Source organism: Notechis scutatus, chromosome 2 (assembly GCF_049901735.1).
Source record: "Notechis scutatus isolate UNSWTSFEM ecotype Mainland chromosome 2, rNotScu1.2, whole genome shotgun sequence".
Classification (NCBI taxonomy): Eukaryota; Metazoa; Chordata; class Lepidosauria; order Squamata; family Elapidae; genus Notechis; species Notechis scutatus.
Window position 1 is genome coordinate 129705973 of NC_142010.1, and position 17631 is coordinate 129723603.

A 17631-nucleotide genomic window follows, 5' to 3' on the forward strand; every position below is an offset into this window, starting at 1 on the left:
CCTTAACAAAAATTATGTTGCCATACTGTCAGTGGGGCCTCTCTGCTACAAGCTGCGTGCTCTGTATTTTAGGTCTTCTCTGAAGATTGCCTCTGAGTCTACACAGGACATCGCAATCATACTTTTGGCACAAGTCCCACAACAGTTCTTCCTTATATGTGGACAAACCCTTGATGTTTACTTAAATAATAGTCATCTGTGATCCTGAAAAGGTCCTTTTTGGGATATACATAGTGTCACAGGTGAAAATGAGCATCTCACTATGCTTTGGATGCTTCCGGATTGAAAGAATTAGGCAGCTATAAGCTGTTGTCCAGGGGACGCCCAAATGTGTTTAACAGCACACATTCTTCAGGGAGGCTCCTTTCATGTCCCCCTCTAATTGAAATGCAAAAGACTTTCAGTTTTAATGAGTCTATATGATTTTTGTTGGAGAGAGGCCAGCTTTTTTAATGGTTAAATATAACAAAATATCTAAGTAAAACTACCATCTGTTTAACTTTCAAGGAGCCGATTAAACCACATTGCTTAGAAAATATAAGATTAAAAACAGATGACATTCCCACAAAGAGAACAAACTAAGGGCATGCATCAGTGTCAGATGTACTGTATCTAAATTCTACCCTTTCCCAATTAATTTCTGTGAATCATGAAAAAGAAAAATGCCCAGACAAATCTGAAATACTGCCAGATATATTTTGGATACTCTTCCTACCAATACACACAGAAAGACATATACATGCATACGTGTGTGTGTGTTAGTTTATTTGATTACCCTAGTATTTGCTTTTTACTAAGCAGTTAATTCATTTTTTTGTACATGATTTTCCTAAATTGCACCACCACCATGTATTAGTTTTAGGCAGGTTTCACAAAACAATATGTGTGTGTATAACTTTCCCAAATATACACTAGTCTATATGATCTTTCTTTGTTGAGGACAATGGATAAAAATGTGCTCTATTTATTCCTGCTGTTCTTCCAGGTACACAGGCTCGGGGGAGAGAGTCAATGGAGGCAATGACAAAAGCAGGATTGAAAGTTGTTATATATAGCTCTGCACCTTTTGTAAGTGTGTTATGAAGTTGCAGAGAAGTAAGAAAGGGGAGCAGCTTGCATAACAATTCCACATTGCTTATATCGCTTTGTTGAAAGCCCTGGATCCTGTGGATGCTTCTGGAAGATGCTCATGTCATGAGGGAATTGGCTTTGAGGGTCAGCAGCTTTTTTGAGTCAAAGAAATATGGAATAGATTTCTCTATTTGAAGCAGATATTGGAAAAAGAAGCAGTGACTTGAATTCAAAGTACTGAGTTGCTCCAACAAGTTTAATTCATGGGATAAGCTCTGCATACTCAACTCTCTAACCCAGCACTGATTCCAGCACCAGTTCAATTTCTCCAGCCTCTGATATCAAGGGAACATGTCACATCAGAGTTTAGCTTAAAGAAGATTGTAAGAAGATTATTAGGTTATGTTGAGAAACACAGATACTTTCATTGTGTTTTCAAGCCACCAAAAGTAAAAGAAAGCATGACTGGAAAATGAATAGTTTAATAAGTTCCATTATCATATGCCTGGAAGCTTCCATGGCTCATGATTATCATCCCCAAAGGCAGCTGTTATTCAGAGATGTCTCATGACTATATCCACATTGATGACCAATTTTGAAAAGTATATCTATCAGTCCTTTAGATTGAATACAAAGAGCCATTTATCTCTTACGATAAGTGTAGCAAGCTTTCTGCATGTCTTTCAAGAAGTTGGGAACTCCAGTCTGGAATAGGAATTGAAAAACAGTTATCCTTCTATATTTAATAGTAAACTAAGTAGCAACTAATTTTCTTTGCATCTCTTTTGCTACTACAAAGGATAAACATTGATTTAAGTCACCCATCTCATACTACAATTTACAGGGAAGCATCACATCAGGACTTAATATTTGTACTAATTCTGGGGACACACTCATTGCATTACTGGTATCTCTTCTACAGTAGCAGCCATCCACTGCCATTCACACTTTTCTAATTAGATATGGGAAAAGGCAACAACAAAACAATATTCCAAATTTCTAAGAGCCCATGAATCAAAATGACTTAATGACTTAACCTACAGCATTATTTCTCCAGAGCTTCAACTGCTCTGCTTACCTTAACTGCCCAGTTGACAACCCATGAAGGAAGCCTTCCACCAGGATCATCAAAATAGGTCATGAAAACTTTTTAACCAAAAAGAAAGAAGAAAAACAAAGTGCCATTTTAAGTGCATCTTTTTCATTTCTCTAGTATATGCTTGTAATTTAGAATTAAGGATGGAACTTATTCCATCAAAGTTATTATTTCATGTGCTGAAACCCCACATGGTTTATAACAGGGGTGGGCCAACTTTTTGGCTCGGGGGCCTCATTGACTTTTAAAATTTGACAGACGGGCCGGGTCAGCACAAGATACGATACATATAAAAAACTGCAAAATCTCCGCAAAATCAAGTCACTGCGCCTAATGCACCACCTGGTGTCGAAATGCCTGTCATTACAAGTCAAAATCAAATGAATGCAATCATTCAATCATTCACATCAAACCTTAATTCTGTACCAATCTTCGGCGGGCCGGATTAAAAAGACCAACGGGCCGGATGTGGCCCGCGGGCCGTAGTTTGCCCACCCCTGGTTTATAAGCACATTTTATTCCTTTTTCTTTCCCGGATATCAGAATATCCTCCCTTATGCATAATGTACTTCTCATGTGGATTATATTCTAGGCAACTGGACAACTTATTGCACATAAACCCAGTCCAGAAACAAAAGCAATAAAGAACAGAGATGAATCTAAAAAAAGTCATTCCCTTCCCAAATCCCATTGCCTCACCTATCCTTTGTAAGAACCCTAAATTTGGCCTTTACCAAATCATTCTTTTTGGGTGGGTGGGTGGAGGAGGGAAGGGAGGAGAGATAGGGAAGGGAAAGGAAAGATTATAGTAGTATTTCAATTTAAGTGTAAAGAATCTTGGTCTTGGAATCATAAAAAAATTACTGGATGACACTAAAAACCTATCTATCCCAAGCCCTATTCAATTTTTCTTCCACAACTGCTGTTCAGAGATAGATAGCATCTGATATTGCAAAAACTAGACTGACATCATGACTGCCAGCTACTGATAATCCTTTCCCTTCATTAGTTTGTCTAATCTCAGTTAAATGTTTCCACCATGCCATTTATCAGAACCTGCACTAAAGGAACAAATTGATAAATTAATATGAATTATATGGCTGCGTATCTTAGAAAACACTACTCGAGGCGGCTCACAATAATAAAACCAGGAAAATTTTAAAAAACCAAGACCTGGCACCTTAATCACCAACCTGCAATACATCTAGTAATAAAGTTCCTGGCACCCTCACCCTATCCCAATGCTTGCCATTAATTGTGTGCCCTCTCTAAAAGAACTCATGGAATATGCCCAAAATCTCATTCCTGCTTAGTCATTTTAGTGTAAATCTCATCAGTATATATGTGACCTGAGGATTTTTCTTCTCAAATGTGCATTTCCAAGGGCTTATTTGAACTTAAATAATTTATGTTGAATTTTTCAAAGAACTGAGATTCCTTTCTGTTTTAAGTATTCTAACTAATTTGCTATTAGCAAACCTTGTTGTTGCTTTTCAATTTGCCCATAATTATTTTCAAACATAGTGAAACAAAATTTTGGTTGCTGTTGCTATTTTAAAGCCATTTGTTTTCTTTGTGCTTTCTGTTCTTTAATAGATTACCAATCTTCCAATTCCATAATAGTGAATTTACTCTGGTGCCTCTGGAAAACCTTGTGACAGTAAAGAAAGAAAAGAAAAGAAAAGAAAATTGTATCCAATGGACATCCCTATCCATAACCTGAATACCTTCAAAGAACTTTAAAGGGTCAGTGAGGCAGAAATTACATTTCCTGAAAGTCTGTTGATATTTCTTCAGCAAGTTTTGATTTTACATAATGTTCAATGTATCACATGGTCAATCCAAGAAGTACTGGGAAAACCTCTATTCTTCATAGAGCATGGTGCTGCTGTGAGTGCACCAAGCATTTTAAAAGTTAAAGAAAAGTAGAAGAGATTTCCTTGGTCACCACACAGTTTTAAAGGTGTGTGCAGTCCTTCACCCAACCGTTGCTAGCCAAATTATTGTTCAGTTGCTAGGCATCCCATGAAAAATCTGAAAGCAGCAAATATTCAAATTCAGTTCACAGAGGGATCTATACTAAATATTTTTAATCCCTAGGTAGGAGACAAACAGAACAGAAAGAAGCAAAAATAGTAGAGATTGGTTAGCTGTGAGAGAGAATTATCTGTATTGGAATTTGTGAAATAAATGAAATTTATGAAATAAATTTGTGAAATAAATCATTGGCTGTAGGCCTACAATACTACTATGTACACATTCTTTCAGCAATCTGTTTATCCTAATCGCTAACAAAAGACATAAATTAATTTTTACAAAGGCATATAGATATTTGCCAAAGTCCTGAATTAGAATTTAAATTTTCTGATCAAATTAACCATTCCTATAAAATTATCTATTAATTTCTTACCTTTGCACCCTTTCTTGCCATCACTTGCAAAGGCCACACCTTGTCTAAAATTCTTTACTCTAACAATCCCAGGCTTTTCTGAGAATTTAACAGTATTCACACTTTTAGCCAATATAACATAGATCTTCTGCCCATCAAGCTCCATATCTTGACGCTCGCGAACAAAAACATACTGTGCTGAAGTTTAAGAAATAATCAGGATTTTAAAATTTAACATACATTATGTGTCCAGACATACCTCAAATTTAGGGAGCACAGATTCAATTGCATTTTGGATTTAAAATTATGTGGTTGTTTTTCCCCCCCCAAAAGTATAAGATGAAACAACAGCATGTATAAAGATTCTACTTTTTTAGTTTCTAATAAGGATTAATTTGTGCACCATTCAAATTTTCAGAAATTGAGAAAAACTGAGATGGTAGCAAGGTTTGTAACTATTAAAGTTAAAATAAAATTACTGTCAAAAATTTGAAAGGATACATCTCTGTTTGCCAAGGGGAAGGGGAACTTCACTTCCCAGTATATAGCTGTTTTGCCATCCTGAGTTTTCTCACGTACATCTACAAATTGGTGGTAAAATGTATAAGAAACATATTTATTTCACTAAACAAACAATAATGATTAGAAAGCATTTAATGAAAATGCTACAAGTCATACATAAATCAAGCTAGGTATGTGTGAAATTTCAATAAATGTCCCTTTTGTTCTAGGCTGTCAGCTTCTAGGGACTTAGGTGGGAGGCAGGATGTGTTTGCTCATCATTCAGAGTTGTTTAAAGTCATACGGCATGCAAGTTTAATAAATCTTCATTATTATATGCATAACAATGTGAAATCACAGCTGCCAGTTCTTTAGCTGGTGTTGGCCTTCATGCACAGCGAGTTCTTTTTTATTTTATTTATTCAATAAATTTATATGCTGCCCATGTCACTAACCAAAGCAATCCCGTGTTCTTTCCAAGAACTTAGGACGTCATAATGTATCAGCATAATATATATATGTGGATTCAAGAAGTTCGGCCTTCTGCAATGTACCTATTTTCTAAATGTTGTCCCAGATTTGGTTTGCTACTCAGTATGTCGATAATCATGTAGGACCACCATGGCAGGCTTATGCCATAATCTTTCAACTTTGATTTGCAAATCTTATACTTTGTGATCTTCTCCAATTCTTTGTCTTTTATTCTACTACCCTGGTATTGCCACATCAATTATCCCCACTTTTTCTTTTCAGCCAATCACTTTCTTGTTATAAGCCAAGGCTTTATCAGTTTGTATTTGGAAATCCTACAGTATTTTAAACATTCCTTCTTGACTATTTGTTTCAACTAAGAAGTTCCATCACGTTTTTTTTTTTTTACTAGCACATGATAATTTTTATAGATTATTATTCAGACTAAATTGCAAGTTAATGAGATCAAGGCCAAAAACCATGGCAGCAATTATGGAATCATTATATCTTAACTGCTTCTCAGTGGATAGCAGCTTTGGCTTGCAAAAGTGACCCCTGAGAAGCTCAGAGCCTAAGGAAAATGAATCCCCCAAACAGTACTGACTTTTTAAAAAGAATACATCAGGAAAAGGAGAAGTTATACAGAAGAAGAATAGGAAATAATATTAAGAGAAGTTATTTATCTATCACCATTTATTTAGCCTCATTAAAGAAAAACAAAAATGTACTTCTGACTCTGTTGCACTGTAGGAACATATCTATTATGAAACAAGAACCATGCTGAGCAACTATGACGAATCAGGATGTGTTAAGTCTCTGACTACAGATTGCTTGAACCTAAAAGGGTGCCAAGTAAGACTCATATACAATAAATTCTTCACCATTTTCTTGCAAAAGTTTCCCTCTTCCTCAGTACTCCATTCACTTGTATTTTTAGTATCTTGTTGCCCCCAAACCCCACCTTCAACATACATACATACATACATACATACATACATACATACATACATACATACATACATTATTGTATACAGTTCAAATTTTAAAAAGAAAGTTACCAAGAAACACAGTGTGTTCTAACAGAAGCTGGACTTTAATATAGAGTAAATCATGTCCCCTCCAACTGTATTTCATCTCCCAGAATTTCCCAGCCAGCATGGTCACTAATGAGAATTCAGCAGATTGACCCATTTGGAGTGCCACCAGATCAGGAAAGACTAGCTTATAAGATCCATAACATATATCAATAAATTGTCTTTCCCACAAGAAAAAGAATAGAACAAACAGATAAATAAATACAGCATAATGTCTCTGGTGCAATGATTAAGATGTGGGCTAGGCCTGGAAAGGCCCAGGTTCCAGTTTAGCTCAGCCCTTTGAGCTAATCTTTCTGTCTTACCTCACATTTTAAAGTAAAAGTAATGGAAGGAATGAAGAAAGGAATGCTATGTACACTGTCTTGAGGAAAGGTAGGCTATAAATATGACGAATAATATACATAAGAATAGTAAGTATCTGCCAAAACCCCTCCGTTTTCCAGCAGAAGATCCACAGCTCTGTAACTTAAGCCCCTAGAACTGTCTCATCCTTATGATGAATCCTCTTCTGGCCATCTCAAAACAGCAAAGTACTAGGAGATACAAAATGGAGAAAGCTTCTTCTTGGATAAGATGAAGAAAAGAAAAAAAGTCAATTCTAGAAGGACAAATCTATTTATTCTCATTATTTGTTCCAGCAATGGCTCTATTATGAAATTCTTAAGGCAGACAGTGAAGCAAAGCAGTTGACATGAAATCTAATTAGTCACCAAACTAGAACTCAATCCAAAAATGCTACTAAATCTTTTTCAATATAGTTTTTCTATTCTGTTGTCAACAACCATAGTTAATTTATGTAGATATGTTTCTTAAATTATGTGACTTATACTTTTAAAGCCTCAATATTCTTTTTTAGTTTTTCAAGCCATCTTGTGTAACCTAGTTCTTAAAATTATCAGTTAGTTAAAGTCAACTACTTTTCCATCAACACAAATTAAAATGTTTGATTGCTTTTTATAATAATTCATTAATTTCTTTTTAAACATTTCAAAACTGTCAAATACTTCTTAACTTCTGTCTAAAAATAACCTGTGGTGGAGGAAAAAATTCAAAGCAATACATTTGGTGCTTTTTCATGTTTTAACAAAAGGTATCTTTTTTTACTAAGTTTAATTTTTGAAAAATGTTCCAAAATTGCTGCACTACTATTGGTCTTATCCACTCTCAAGCTCCCATTGGAGCCACTTGACAAATAGGAAATCTCATGCACCTAATTGAGGCAGTTTATGTGTTGATACTAGAAAATGCTCTTGAATGCATTCTCAGTGTTTTTAGACAACTAAATGAAATGCTTCTTGAAATGCATCATGCTGATCATAAAAGTCAAAAAGGCCATTTTGTGCTTTTCAACTAATACTACTACAGGGGTGGGGAGGAGTGACTTCAGATGCTCATATCAGAAAGAGAATTCTCTTAAATTCTTAACATTTCCCCACAAACGTATGGAAGGGTTAATCACAGGATTTCATATTTAATACCAATTTTCTAATGGAATAGAGTATAATTCCCAAAAAGCAGTAAATCACATGAATATAACATTTTCCACCAGAGGTCACTGCTGTATTAATTTGATATCAGACAAATGTACACCCACATCTTCAGACAGAACATCTCTAATCATACACATATATCCATAAATATATTAAACAATCAATGGAACCGAACATTTCTACTTCTTATTTCCTGCTCAATATTGAACCATTTTCTCAGCTCTTTGTTCTTATGCATGCCTTGTTTTAATTGTATATCACTCTTACAGAATTCAGAAATCATTCTTCAACACCATATTTGTGCAAAACAAGCCTACTCAACTTTACTGCATGCTTTTTTAAAATCATCAAATACAGAATTAATTCTCTTTTCGCTTTCATACAATTAATTTCTAATTCCTGAAGAGTAAAAATCAGGTGATATTACCTTATATGACATAAAACTGCATCACCCTTTCCACATTATAATTCATTTTAACTTCTAGTATTTTTAGTCACAATTCTGCCAATCACAAATTCTCCCATAGTTTCCTTCTGTGCAAGGAACCCTTAGTAACCTTCTTTCGATTATAAGGCCTCCATACAATACTTAAATCAAACAGCTACTTCATAACGAAAAGATATTCATATATTTCTCCAATTACAAAATGTATATCTACAGCCTAACTATCTACATATAGTCAACAAATTGCATGAAAAAAGAAAGAACAGCACATTACATGATAACAGAAGCAGACAATGCAAAAATAGTATACTAATATTGTCTGGGTTGTATTATATTTCCATGTATTAATTTATGTTAATTGCATCTGTGGTTTATAGAAAACACACACACACACACACACACACACACACACACAAACTTTCCATAGGCAGAATAAAATTCTGTTTAGAAGATTTCCTCATATTAATACCAGTAAAGCTAAATGAGAATATCATTGAAGGATCAAAGAGGCTTGATTGAAATAAATGGCTGCCTAGAAACTGGCATATTAGTTTCTCAAATAAATATCTATAATTTTCAAGGTTATTTTATAAACACTGGAAGAGCATTTTAAACAGTATTTGTATTTTAAAAAAAGAAAAGTTCACTCACTGAATTAATCAGGTTTCAATTTAAAACAGTGAAATGAAAGAATCTTAAAAAGGATAGCAATATAGAAGAAACATTAGAATTATTTACTAACTTTTAACATATTGGTCCCATTTTGTTCTGTAGTTTAAGTCCATATAAACTTCAGCACATAGCTCTGGGGAACAATCATTAAGTATGCTGTAGATTTTATATTCATACAGCCCCGATTTCTGGAAAAAGAAATTAAAAACCAGTCAGATAAAAAAGCAATATCTGCTTTGTAGTACCAATTCTGCTAAGCTATTACTTTGTATCACCCTTCTTCTCCCCAGTGTCACTCAGCAAAGCCATTGCTAAGAATCAGGGAGTGCAGTGTTCATAATCAAAGGACACCAAATTAGGGAAGGCTACTTTTACCAATCCAATCTACTTTCATAAAATCAATTTACATTAGCATCTCAAATATAATATTTGTCTTAAAGGACAGATACTACTGACCCTTTGGTGAAAGGCCTAAGGTGTCCCTTTCAAAATATGAAATACGATATTTGCCAGCAGGTTTCTAATCACTCATGTGATGATGCCTACCCTTCTTTTCCTCCTTTTGCAATAATAACCCCCCCCCCCATCTGCTTTGAAGCGATGCAAAAAGATGTAGTACAAGAGAGAATGAGTGTCTGGTTGACTAGGCTGAAAGAAGTAAAAAGGGGGAACAGAATACATGAATGGACAGGAGAAAAAACATTGCTGGAATGTCCTTGGAAAAGCTGTATTATAATTATGGAAGGCAGGTTGAGATGGCAATCATTTATCTAGGAATTCACCAGAAATTGAACTCAATGAATGGCATCTAATTATCTATTCCATTTGTGGAAATACAGTTAGATTTAAGCTAAAAGCTTCCATCGTGTTAGAAAATAGATTTCTTCATATAGTAACCATATCACTCTGCATGGCAGCCTTAAGATGTTTATCTCCCATGCTGATACTGGCTAGATAGAAAACCTGTCTAGTTTTCAATCTTTGACAATGATCTAGGCCAGATGTTTTGTTCAGACAACACTAACCATGACCTCTAGTTAGTAGATTCACCTACTTCTTTACCTTTTCCTCCAGCATTGAGAAAACAAACACTAATCGCTTTTCCTTATGTGGGCAAATCTTTGAAGCCATGCGGTTTTCCTCTGCAAACATTGACACTCAATGAATCATTCAGCTGGGAGGAGGCTTAGACATCTAATTCAACCACGTTTAGGGCCAGATTTGCTTGGTCACAATGAATATATCACCAGATTACCAGTGGATCACTGAATAAAAACACATCAGTTTCACCAGTTCTTATCATTTGAGCTAGAAGGCAAAACTGGAAAACTGCGCTCATTTTCATCCCAGCCCTTACTTGAATCCAGAAATCCTTTCTGCCAGCATTGGCCTTTGCAAGCCCAATTAACATTAATGGGCTCTAGTCTTAAGAGAACTGAGAAGCACATCTATACTAGGAGAAAGGAGGGAGATTCTTTTCTCCTTTTTTTATGATTTGATAATTGGCAATTGGTACCTGACAACAAATCATATAGCCCCTGGCATTTCATGATTTAGTTTGGTTCCTTGGCAAGACTTGGAAGATATTTCAGACATGAATTGGCTGGTAAGATTATTTAGATGAGAATTAAACCATGCAAAACAGAGTCTTGATTTTTAAACCTATGATGGTTTAGAGCCAGTGTTTCTTCATCCCATCCCTTCCATATATCCTTAACACAACATGGAGTGGCCTTAAAGCAACAAGAATATTGTATGTCATTTGTTAACTAAGAACTATCTAAATCCTAACTGAGAAAGAGGTGATGATGCAAAGAGACCCAGAATCAGTTTTTTATCTGAGTTTTCCTGAATTCTTTCATTGCTTTAAAATGACAATAAGACTACTTTAGGGCATTTTAAAGTATTTCCTATCTCTAAAGCAGTAGGAAACATATCATCAGTTTTTGTGTCATGTTCAAAAGCAACTTGAGGGTTTCAAAGGATTAAAGCAGTAAATTGTCTGCTTTTGATATACAGCAGCAAATTGTTGATTCTCCCAAATATAAGCAGCAACAATAATCATATTTCTGTTGCGATGTTTAGCTACGTAATATATTAGAACTCTTGAAGCAAAAATAAATAACTTGCTATTATTACTATTAGTCATTGTAGAAAGTCTAATTCAATGCATTAACAATTTAAATGTTTTCCCTGATGAGAAACATACTCAATATTATATATGGGTAGAATTTAAGTGATTAACTAAAATTACCCTGTCTATGAGTTCTAATGCTTATTAAATCTAATTTTATTTTAATTCTTCTATTAGAATTTTGAATGTAACTATAGTAACCCAATTCAGTAAACATAATTTCATCCTTCAGTAAAATCAGCTAGGGCCTCTATTAAACCATCATTTGAAGAAAAACAGTAATTTAAATAATGGTGTACAATTCAAACAGAATTTTATAGTGGTATTAAACATTTCCCTTATTTATTATTTATTTTCAATACATTTTTACAATATTGCTTTGAACAATCAATCCAGAAGTGGAGATAAACCCACTCTTTATAGATGCATCAAAACTGCTCCTGCAGATAGAGGTAAACAACCATAACTACTTTAGCTTTAAACAAATACTCAATGTTTATATTATACAAAATTATAACAAAAATTATTTCATTGCTTTAAAATCATCTTAAGCTTTCCCACTGCTTCAGAAAAAATCTTTCAATAATGAAATGTCAATAAAATTGGATATAATATATATTAAAATGGCACAATTTTAGCAGCCTACTCCAAGGCTGTTTGCAGGCAGTAGATGGGACTGACAGTATAAAACATTTGGAACCAGCAGCTTGTCTGGAAAATATATAGCAAATAGGAAAGAATGAATGCTTTTCACTAACATCAAGAGATAAATTAATCAAGTTCTTGAATACATAACTCAAACTTGATCTAAAATACTGGCTTAATCTAATGAATACAGATGCAGTCAGATGGAACAGCAATTGAAAATACATTTCATTAAGAACTGCAAATACCAAAACCTTGAAATTCTAATATGATCATCAGATAATAGCCTTTGATTTAATAAACCAGTGGTGTCAAACTCGATTTCATTGAGGGCCACATCGGGGTTGTGTTTGACCTCTGGTGGCCAGGGTGGGTGTGGCCAGGGTGGGTGTGACCAGTTCGACATCACTCATGTCAGGGGTGCCTGTGGTGGCCCGAGCGCTTTGACAGTGAAAATGGGCTCCCGAGCTCTGTTTTCGGCTGCGATAACGTCCTGCAACCCTCTGCCAGTAAAAACAGAGCTTAGTAGAGATGCACATGGCCCTCCTGAGCTCCATTTTCTTTGGCAGAGGCACCGCAGACATCTCCTTTGCTATTTCCAGGGCGTTCCCGCGGGCCAGATCTAAGCACCCCATGGATCCAGCCTCCAGCCCCCAGTCCTTCAGTTTGACACCCCTGCAATAAACTATATGTATACTGGCTTTCTTACTTTTTGTATAACTTATACATAAGGTTATAAATTTATATACGTTATTAAGTTATATTGTATAATTTGAAACCTTAATTATAATCAGGAGTGTGAATCAAAAGTGTTTATGTATTTCTGACATGATTATACAGAGCCCCTCTCTGAAGGAGATTGGGCAGTTAAGAAGCATGAAATATAAATAAAATAAATAAATAAATATATTCCATTAACATGTAAAATGCTTTTCTTTTATTTAAATCAGTAAAGTGAAGTAATAAGAAATAATATGAAAAACTGGCAAAAACTACCCATTCGGAATAATGGGTTCAGTGAACAACTACCATGTTCACTTAATGACCACCATGTTCATTTGACTATGGCATTTGCTTAATGACCACTACAAGAAATGTCTAACCTTGCTTAACAACCCACACAACTTACGACCATAATTCTGGGCTCAATTATAGTTGCAAGGACAAGAATACATGTAATTATTTCCCTTTTCCTATCTCGCTTTCACAAATACACATAATGGCCTTCACTCTTTGCAATCATTAAGATTCCTATAAAATAGTGTCCTAATTAGAGTCTTAGGAGAAGAGAATGAACCTTTTAATATTTTCAGGAAGGCTAAGAAGCATTTACATCAAAGAGACTGAACTCTCCACCACCACCACCATTTCTTAGGAGTATTTTATGTAGGTAGTCTAGGGTGAGGACAATCAATTTTATTTGATAATATATTGGAGGAAATAGTTCTTGGCCTTTCAGATCTCAGGAGCTGACAGTAAAAAAACATATTATATAGGGTTTTTTCTCTTGAAAAACAAATATTCAATAAGAATAATGTTTCTAAAATGTAAGAGAATAATTGGGCTTTTGAGAAACAATTATTTTTAATTTCCAAACCCAAATTATTCTTTATATTCCTTCAAGCAAGCTCTATAGAATGTGAAGAGAGCAAAAACTTTATTTCCAAAGATATTAACTGCGTAGGAAGGGAGGGTAGAAGAAAATTCTGCCTCTACCTATACTCCAAGCATCCTGCTCGCCTCCCTGACCAGCTCAACAATGCTGCAGAAAAGCCAGACTTGCAATAAGAGCTAGATCTGCATCCCACAGCTTCTCTAATTTTGTCTTATAGTAAACATCCCTAAGTGAAAAGGAGTAAGGAAAAAAGAATATTGTTGAATATACCCATGATTAAGTATGATAAATTCAAGCTGTTAGCCCTCATTGTCACCTCATCTCAAGTATGGGAAACAGAAAAATGAAAGAAAATAAAAGTTGAAGGATAGGATGGCAGAATGTTCATGAAAAATAAAGATGTCTTTTCGGGCACTCGCCAATAAATTTTAAAAAATAAACGCCATGTAATCATAGTTGCTCAATCTATAAAAATAAGTACAAGTCTATTCTTTTTATTAATTTTCCTATCTTTTATGTTAGTTCCCTTAATAGGACAAATTTATCGATGATTTATTACTTAGCAGAACTGGTCCTTCACTTTAAAAGCATACTTTTAAATGCTAGGGCTACTTTTATCCAGGCTGCAAACATCTGGACAACTGGATGGCAGAAAAGAAATACAGAAAACTGATTACGATTGTATGCAAGAATTCCCAAAGGGTCCTGGCTAATGACTATTGGAAACAGTATTGGACTTGGAAAAAACTTTGATTTTGCCAATCTTCATAGTTTATGATGGGGACATTTGTTGTCTATGCCCAGACAGTTTACAATTATTTCTTCTTCCCCCTCAAAATGACAAAAATATTGACAGACTGAAACTTTCAGATTACAAAAAAAAAATGTACCATCATATCTGATGGATCATGCCTAACAGTCCTGTTCTCTTTACGATTTTGCTCATGGTTAAAACAGTGGTTAAAATATGGGAGACTGATAAGGGAGCTCCAAGATTCAACCCTCTATAACCACCCCAAACTTTTGACAGGAAGATCTGGGGAGGTCATAATCTGCCTCTTTCCACCTTGCAGGTTTACTGTGAAGGCAACAGGTGGGAAGCCACCCTGCAGGCCTCCTGAACATCTTGGCGGAAAGAGGTGAGGTTAAAAATAATTAAAAGTAAAGGTAAAATAAAGGTGGTTTTTTTTTTTTTTGTAAAATTAGCTCGATTAATGGAGATTATTACACGGACTCATCTATTCTGGCTTCTCTGAGATGGCGACTCTCATTTGTTTTCCATTTCCTTTCCATTTTTTTTTTTTTTTTTTTTAAATGAGCCAAGGTCCACTGACTCAACTAGCTGGGAAATAGTCTAATAAAATCCGAGGCACGGGCTCCGCCGTAACATTTCAGTTTCTATGGTAGCATAACAAGTAAATTAATAAGGCCCTTGCCCTCTCCCATCTGTCTCCCCCGGGCAGCGGACTCGGGGATGGGGGAGACGGACCATGGTGCGACCCCTCGCACCTCGTCATACAGTCGGTAGATGCAGAGACCCTGAATGTTGGTGAGGAGCTGCCAGGAGGCGTCGGGGCGCCCGCTAGGGCTGATCAGCTCCTTGGAAACGGCCAGGAACTGGTCCTCGGCAAAGAGCGGGCGTGACTGCTCCGGCCTGCGGAGGTGGGCGGCCGAGGAGGAAGCTACGTTGCTGACGCTGCTTCGGGACATCCCCACCGAGAAAGGGCAGGCGCAGACCTCGCCTCCCTTTAGCTCGTCCTTGGCCGCCCCCTTCAGCAGGCCACTGGTGCGCCTCCGGACCAAGTTGCTAAAGATTTCCGGCGGGCACATGGCCCGGGCCCAAGCAGCATTGCCGGCGGAGCTCCCGACACGCTCAGCTCGGCCGGGCCCGGCGCGGCGTAACGGTTGCACGAGGGGCGCGCGCGGACCTGGGTTCGAATGCCGCCCCCCTGACGCGATGAGCGAAATCCCTCGGGCGATGCGTCTGGGGGCAAAGAAAGAAGGTGTCCCCAGGGACGGGAGGGCCCCAGAGTCTGACCCTCCTCGCTGCAGCTCGCAGGATCTGGGGAAGGGGTATCCTCTGGGGCAGATCCCCACCGATGACATGACCCTTTCGCCCCTTCCGCCTTCCCCCACTCCCGCCGGGTCATGTTTCTTTAGGACGGCTGCTGTTAGACGACCTAGAAAAAGTTAACGGTTGTTAGAAGCAAAGGCCTCTAAGGGGCTTAAAAGAATTGTCAGCCAGGATTACTCTTGCACGGGCTGTAAACTGGGCTAAAAGCCAACCGTACAACAGGTCTAAGTAGCTCCTTTCATCCAAGAATAATTGCCAAACGGGTCATCGTACTTCAGTCAGACACTTTGCCTAAGAATCACTTTTGACGACTCTGTTCCCATGACACGCTCTGGGTTAATCCAATTCTGAGTCTGTATGACATATGCAACCATAAACTAACCACATGGCTTGAGTTTCCATAAGTGACAAGGCTAAAATGTGATTGGCTTGTTGATATTTCAGGCTGTCATGTTCGTGAAGGGCAATAAGGGTGCAGAGGTTTTTTTTTTAGAAGTCTAAGAAATGCTTAACAGCGGCTGAATCCAAAGAAAATATAACACCAAAACTGAGCAGACTTTTAGGCCACAGCAGGAAAAGCTTTCAAGGTCCTGAAATTGTGAGGGATTGTGAATATCTAGTCCATTTATGTCTTTTCCTATGGAAGAGCTTAACCCAAGAGGTAAGATGGACCCCCATCTGTCTGAATGTTTTGGACGACTGTAAGGATATGGCTTTTCCATGGGGATAGAAAGAGACTGTGATTATCTGCTCCTGAGATGGAAGAAATACCAGAAAATTTTATTATTAATGTGATAATGTGGATGCTTGTTAATGAGGATTTTTAAGAGCTCATTGTACCAATTATATTGTTAGGGTTTATATAAATAAGTTTATTGCTGTGAGGAAAAATTGTAATCTGCTCAGAGTTAATTAGAACAGTGTGGAGATCTAAGCAAGTTCATTTTGTTTATTGTTTCAACCACAACAGAGTATAATAATCAGTATGAAAGTTAAGTAAAAACATAATCAACCAAAATTAAAATACATCAGAATCTGTAAGAGTAACCAAAACATACAGAGCAATATTGCTACATTAACTATAAAAGTAAAAAGTTAATAATTTCAATAAAATAATTAATGGGTTTGTTACTTGAACAAAGCTTGCCAGCTTCCATAATACAGCCCCCCATCTGAATTCATCAAGTATTAAATGTTGACGAATTGGGCCAAAAAGCACCAGTGGTTAAGGCACCAAGCTAAAAACCAGGAGACCGTGAGTTCTAGTCCCACCTTAGCCATGAAAAGCCATCCGGTGACCTTGGGCTGGTCACTCTCCCAGTCCAACTCACCTCACAGGTTGCTGTGGGAAAAACAGAATGAGAAATGTTGAATATGAGTGAGTGATTTGTAAAAAAATAAAGGCATACAAATAAATAAATAAATAGCATAGTTTCCTTAATTTGCCATGGACAGAAGTAGGGCAGTTCAATAAATAATATCAAATAGAATAGAATAGAATTCTTTATTGGCCAAGTGTGATTAGTCACACAAGGAATTTGTCTTGGTGCATATGCTCTCAATGTACATAAAAAAAAGATACGTTAGTCAAGAGTCAAGAATCAGAAATGTGTTCTATAGTTTTATTTGATCACAGAAACACAAACAAGTGGTCATTGTTCAGTGATTGTGTTGGACAGCAACCATTTACAATTACAATAGTGATGAAAAAACAATTTTACGACCAATCCTCATATTTATAACCTTCACAGATCTGTAAATCAAAGGAAAGCTGAAGGAAGATCAAAAGCACAGTTGTGATTTCAGCCTGGAGATTGCTCCACTTAATAACTGAGTTACTGTCCCAATTGCAATTGGTAAATGAAGACTAGCCGTGTTATATGGTACTTTTAAGAAATTTCTCAGTAGCTAAAACTATTCTGGTGAATATC

The 17631-nt window shown here is 36.5% G+C and overlaps 1 protein-coding gene across 1 annotated transcript; it reads right to left on the reverse strand.

Annotated features, from left to right (window-relative positions):
• Positions 1-678: 678 nt before the first annotated feature.
• On the reverse strand, positions 679-15456 carry PCTP (phosphatidylcholine transfer protein). The gene is made up of 6 exons (XM_026680811.2): positions 15136-15456; positions 9303-9420; positions 5058-5137; positions 4578-4749; positions 2150-2217; positions 679-1776 (listed from the first exon to the last, which is right to left on the reverse strand). Exons 1-6 carry the CDS (start codon positions 15454-15456, stop codon positions 1714-1716), a joined length of 822 nt encoding a protein of 273 aa, XP_026536596.2. The 3' UTR covers positions 679-1713.
• Between the last annotated feature and the right edge of the window lie 2175 nt (positions 15457-17631).